Source organism: Melospiza melodia, chromosome 5 (genome assembly GCF_035770615.1).
Source record: "Melospiza melodia melodia isolate bMelMel2 chromosome 5, bMelMel2.pri, whole genome shotgun sequence".
NCBI lineage: Eukaryota > Metazoa > Chordata > Aves > Passeriformes > Passerellidae > Melospiza > Melospiza melodia.
Genome location: NC_086198.1, coordinates 90792957 through 90798956, shown reverse-complemented (window position 1 = coordinate 90798956; position 6000 = coordinate 90792957). Strand labels below are relative to the sequence as shown.

Sequence of the window (6000 nt, the reverse complement as noted above, 5' to 3'; positions counted from 1 at the left end):
GGATCTCCCTGCTCTGATCCCAAATCTGATATCCCCCAGCTCTGCTCCCACCCTCGGGATCTCCCAACTCTGAGACCAAATCTGGATCCCAAATCTGGGATCCCCTGGCTCTGCTCCCACACTCAGGATATCACAGCTCTGATCCCGAATCTGGGATCCCCGGATCAGATCCCACTCCCGGGACCGCCCGGCTCTGCTTCCCGGATCCAGGATCCCCCTTTGGGAACGGGAACGAGGAGAATCCCGGGATAATCCCGAGCTCCGGAGACGGGACGGGGCTGGATGCGGGGACACAGCCGATGTCCCCCGGGACACGCGCGGTGACAAACCCGGCAGAGCGATTTACACAAATTCAGGGGGACACCGGGGGGGGTCTGGGGGTGGCGTGTCCTGTTTGGGACCCCTGTCCCCGCTCGGTGGCCGTGGCCGGGCGGGGAGCGGAGGTTCCGCTGCCGGCGGGACTGGGGCTGGCCCTGCCTCCTCCTCCTCCTCCTCCTCCCGCCGCTCCCGCTCCCACATCTGCAGCTGGAATTGCAATTTGAGGCGCTGCCTGGGCCGGGACAGGGAGTGGGAGGAAGCCGGAGCGCGGGGGGCTGCGCGGGGCCCCGGCGGGGACAGAGCCGCGGGCAGGACGGGGACAGAGCCGCGGGGACAGAGCCGCGGGGACAGAGCCACCACCAGCCCGGGGGACACGGCCCGGGTGACAAAGAGGGGGGTCCCCAACCTGTGTCCCCCCCACAGAGGTGAGTGGTCAGCGGGGGTGGCGGAAACCGGCATGGGGACGTGGGGACAGCCCTGTCCCCCGGCCTAGGTGAGAGTGGCACCACCCTGGGGTCGCTGCCCTGTTTGGGGACATCCGGGGGGTGCCAGGACTCCGCGGCCTCTTCCCAGTGGGAATAGGGGGGTGTGAGCACGGGGGGGAGGGGGAATGGACGCTCGGACACTGTCCCCATGTGTCCTGTCCTGGGGAACACTGCTGTGACCATTGGGAACACCGCTGTGACCATTTGGGACACTGCTGTGACCATTGGGGACACCACAAAGTGCCAGCACCATGCAGAGGACAGCCCCGGGTGGCTCCTGTGTCCCAGCCGTGGCCGAGGGGACAGGGAAGGGCTCCAGGGAACCCCAACAGCTCCTCGGGAGGATTTGGGGTGTCCCCAACCCCACAGCCATGCTCACAGCGGGGATGTGGGGACAAACAGCTCCTCCTGTCCCAGCACAGCTGGATGGGAGCCCTACAGCTGCCCTCAGCCTCCCTGGTGTTCCGTGGGGTCACCCCGAGTTTGTGGGATTACCCCAAGCTTGTGGGGACACCCCGAGCTTGTGGGGACACGCCGAGTTTTGGGGTCCCCCCGAGTTGTGGTGTCACACCAAGTTGTGGGGACACTCCGAGTTTATGGGGACACCCTGAGTTTATGGGGACATCCTGAGTTGTGAGGTCACCTCGAGTTCTGCGGGGACACGCTGAGTTTGTGGGGACACTCCGAGTTTATGGGGTCACACCAAATATTGGGGACATCCCGAGTTTTAGGGTCACCCTGAGTTGTGGGGACATGTTGAGTTTGTGGAGACACCCCGAGTTTTGGGGGCACCCCGAGTTTGTGGGGTCACCATGCCGGCTAAGCCGGTGTCCCCATGCCCCTCTCGGCCGTGCCACAGCCCCCGTGTCGCTCTCGGCTGCTCCACCCTGATCCCGTCCCAAACTTTGTTTCCTTTCCCCGTTTCCGTGAGCCCCCGCAGAGGCGGAAATGGTGGAAAATCCTCAAAATCCGGAGAGAGCCCGGGAGGCACCGGGATCTGCCCCGGCAGGGACCCCCAGGGCCGGGGGCTTCGTCCCGTGTCCCCTGGGTGACAACAGCACAGTCACTGGGGACACGCGGGGGCTTGAGGCCACCCACTGTCCTCACCTGGGAGGCGAATGGCACGCTGGGGACAAAGGTGGCTGCTGCCACCCCCTGCCACCCTGGACAAGGAGGATTTTGGGAATGGCACCCTGGGGACAAAGGTGGCTGCTGCCACCCCCTGCCACCCTGGACAAGGAGGATTTTGGGGATGGCACCTTGGGGACAAAGGTGGCTGCTGCCACCCCCTGCCACCCTGGACAAGGAGGATTTTGGGAATGGCACCCTGGGGACAAAGGTGGCTGCTGCCACCCCCTGCCACCCTGGACAAGGAGGATTTTGGGAATGGCACCCTGGGGACAAAGGTGGCTGCTGCCACCTCCTGTCACCCTGGACAAGGAGGATTTTGGGAATGGCACCTTGGGGACAAAGGTGGCTGATGCCACCCCCTGCCACCCTGGACAAGGAAGATTTTGGCCGCTCGGAGGCTGAGGGTCAGCACAGACCCCACAGTGACCCCCTGGACCCCCATGGCCATGAAGGGACAAGGGACAAAGCCACAGAGCCACCAAGGGCTGGTGTGTCCCTCTGGGAGAGCTCAGACCATGGGGTTGGGGACATTGGGGACATCCCTGCTGGAAAAGAACACAAATCCCAGAGTTGGGAGCTGATTTCCTGCAGGAAAAGCTCCTGGAAAACCCCATTTTGGTGGAAAAGGACCCCTGGAGCACCCCCAGGACCCCACATGTGACACCCCAGGGCCACCAGCACAGCCTTCCCTGCCCACAGCTCCGGGGTGGCGTGAGCTGGATCCCCGTTCCAGGGCAAACCTCCCCACCTGCTGTTGGCATCCTGAGGGATTTTTTGGGAAGAAGGGAGGCTGTGGCACCGTTGGTGGATTTTCTGGGAAGAGGGGAGCCTGTGCAGCCCTGGGGATTTTTTGGGAAGAGAGGAGGCTGTGGGGCTGTAGAGACTTTTTGGGAAGAGGGGAGGCTGTGGGGCCATGGGGAATTTTGGGAAGAGGGGAGGCCATGGGGATTTTTTGGAAGAGGGGAGGCTGTGGGGCCATGGGGAGTTTTTGGGAACAAGGGACGCTGTAGGGCCGTTGGTGATTTTTGGGAAGAAGGGAGGCTGTGGGACCATGGGGATTTTTGGGAAGAGGGGAGGCTGTGGGACCATGGGGACTTTTGGGAAGAGGGGAGGCCATGGGGATTTTTTGGGAAGAGAAGAGGCTGTGGGGCTGTAGGGACTTTTTTGGAAGAGGGGAGGCTGTGGGGCCATGGGGAGTTTTTGGGAAGAAGGGAGGCTGTGGGACCATGGGGATTTTTGGGAAGAGGGGAGGCCATGGGGATTTTTTGGGAAGAGAGGAGGCTGTGGGGCTATGGGGATTTTTTGGGAATAGGGGAGGCTGCAGGGCCAGCAGCTCGTGGGTGGGTTTGGCTGGCAGGGCCTCTCCCGATGAGCTCAGCCCTATCCCAAAGCTCTGGATTTGTGGGATGAGAGCGGCCGGTGCGGGCTGGGGTATTTGGGGGCGGTGGGAGGCCATGGCCTCGGGAAGGGGGCCAGGAGCTGGAGTGTTATCCCTGGAAGAAAATTTGGAGCTGGTCCAGGCTGGGTTATAATCCTGGGAAGAGCCAGGATCCCTTTGGACACCGCGCTTCCATCAGGAAATAAATTGGGATTTTTCCTAAATGAGCCCTCCCCTAAAAAGGGGTTTGGTTGAGGGTAAAAATGTGCAGGAACAGCAATTTCCACCCTGCGCATCTGTATCCTGAACATCTGTCTGACCTGCCCAGTGACAGGAACTGGGGTCCCTGTCCCCACAGCGGCTGTGACAGCCGGGGACGCCCTGGACGGTGACAATCGTGTGTGCCCCAAACTGGGACAGCCACGCCCCATCGTGAACTGGGATTTGGGGTCCTCTCCTGCCAACCCTACAGATCCCAGCCTCGTCCCTGGTGTGGGTTTTGGGGGCTCAAGGCTGAGGGTACACTGAGGGGACATTGAGTGGACACTGTGGCCACCCCACGCCACCAAGGGCACACAGGGATGGATTTTGTCCCTTCCTTTTCCAGGCGGGCAGCAAGGCCATGGCGATGCTCCTGGAGCCTGGGATGCAGAGCCTGCGGATGGGTAAGGATGTCCCCAGGGGGTGGCACTGGCTGAGATGTCCCCTGACCCCCCCAGATGATCACTCCATGTCTGGGTGCCTTGCTGTCCCCTCTCTGTCCCCTCCGCAGCCCCTGTGCCAGGAAACCAGAACCAGCTGTGGGAGGAAACCTGATTCCACCATCCCAAAACTGATCCCACCATCCCAAAACTGACCTCACCATCCCAAACCTGATCCCACCATCCCAAACTTGACCCCACCATCCCAAAACTGTTCCTGCCATAGCAAACCTGATCTGGCCATCCCAAACCTGATCCCACAATCCCAAACCTGATCCCGCCATCCCAAACCTGATCCCACCATCCCAAATCCAGGAATGCCGAGGCTGTGGCAGGAATTTCCCCCCCCCCCCCCCATCCCTGACCCCGATCCTTCTCCTCAGGAATGAGGTTTCATGTCCGAGGCTCTCCAGAGCCCCCAGGGTGTCACTGTCCCCCTCCTGGCTCTGTCACACGCAGAGGCGGCGCAGGGACCGTTCCCATTTGTCTGGGATCAAATATTTATGGGACAGACACGGATACAGGGAAAGGCACTTAGGGAGCGGGTGTAGGGGACAGCAGACATGTCACCAGCACAGCTCCAGGGTGGGGACATGGCCATCGCTGTCCCCAGCTCTGGGATGGGGCTGACACAAAGTCGGGATCAAACCAATCCCAATCCCAGACACAAAGTCGGGATCAAACCAACCCCAATCCCACAGCTGCCGCTGTTGGGGGATCCCAGAACATTCCTTGGGGTTCCTGAGCTTCCTGAGGGTGTCCCAGTGGCTGTTGCGGGGCAAACTGGGAGCTGGGATGGGTTTGTCCGGACTCCAGTGAGGAGGAGATGGAGTTTTGTTCTTCCTGGAGGAGCCTCCGCTGTTCCCAAATCTCTCCAACCACACAGCCTCCTGTTCCCAAATCTCTCCAACTACGGAACCGCTGCTGTTCCCGAATCTCTCCAACCCCGGAGCCTCCTCTGTTCCCAAATCCTTCCAACCACGGAGCCTCCTCTGTTCCCAAATCCCTCCAGAGCCCGGCTGGGGCTGGACGCTGCTCATCCCCGCTCCCACAGCCCCGATCCCGGCAGGATCCCGGCAGGATCAGCAATCCCACAGCGCAGGTTTTAGGGCCGACAGTCCCTTCACCTCGCCGCTGTCACCGCCCCGACCCCACACCGCATTCCCAACACTTTCCCCCATCCCAATCCCTTAGGAAAGCCGCTCCGCCAGCTCCCCCAGCTCCTTCCAGCTGGGGCCGCTCCAGCGGCCCTGTCGTGGGCGGTGATTAATTAACGCCGGCTGCTAATTGGAGCCAGGTGCCCGGGGCAGCGCGGGCGAGACAGCCCCATGTCCCCGGGACTCTGGGGCTCACTCCATCCCGGTTTTTGGATCATCGGGGTTCCCCGGGGCTGGAATTCTGCTGCTGGAGGGGACAGGGATGGGTGGTGGCTTCAGAAGGAGGAAGAGGAGGAGGGAAAATTTGCTTTACCCTTGATCCCCACCCCCAGATTTTGGGATTACCATGGGCTCACGCAGGAGCTTCCAGGGTGTCCAGGAAACCGGGATATTCTGGAGCGTGGCCGAGGGTCTGAGCTGGATCCACCCTCCCTCGCTGGTTCTCCATGGATTTGAAACACAGACATTTCCTTTCTTCCTTTCCAAGTTTTCCCCCATTCCCACTGAATCCAAACCTTCCAGCTGCTGGGCTGGAGCAGCTTCCCCTGGATTGTCCCATTGGACACATCCCTGGAAGTGTCCAAGGCTGAGCTGGATCTAAATGGGATAATGGAAAGTGTCCCTGCCCATGTATGGGATGGCACTGGATCGGATTTAGGGACCTTCCCAACTCCAACCATCCTACAATTCCATGAATTCATGAACTCCACATCTGGAGACCCCACAGTGACTCTGTCCCCTCCACCATCACATCCACCCCAGATTGTCTCCGTCGGGATGTCCTGGGTGGTCTCTCCTTGAGGGGAGGATTTGGGAAGGGCTGGGATCCC

The 6000-nt window shown here is 61.1% G+C and overlaps 1 protein-coding gene across 1 annotated transcript in view; it reads left to right on the top strand.

Annotated features, from left to right (window-relative positions):
- Positions 1-604: 604 nt before the first annotated feature.
- The window catches only part of HSPA12B (heat shock protein family A (Hsp70) member 12B), a 20348-nt gene continuing 14952 nt past the window's right edge, over positions 605-6000 (top strand). The window contains exons 1-2 of the mRNA XM_063157811.1: positions 605-743; positions 3920-3977. Of these exons, the coding sequence (XP_063013881.1) occupies positions 3935-3977 (43 nt within the window). The 5' untranslated portion in view covers positions 605-743; positions 3920-3934. The remainder of the gene's footprint in view (positions 744-3919; positions 3978-6000) is intronic.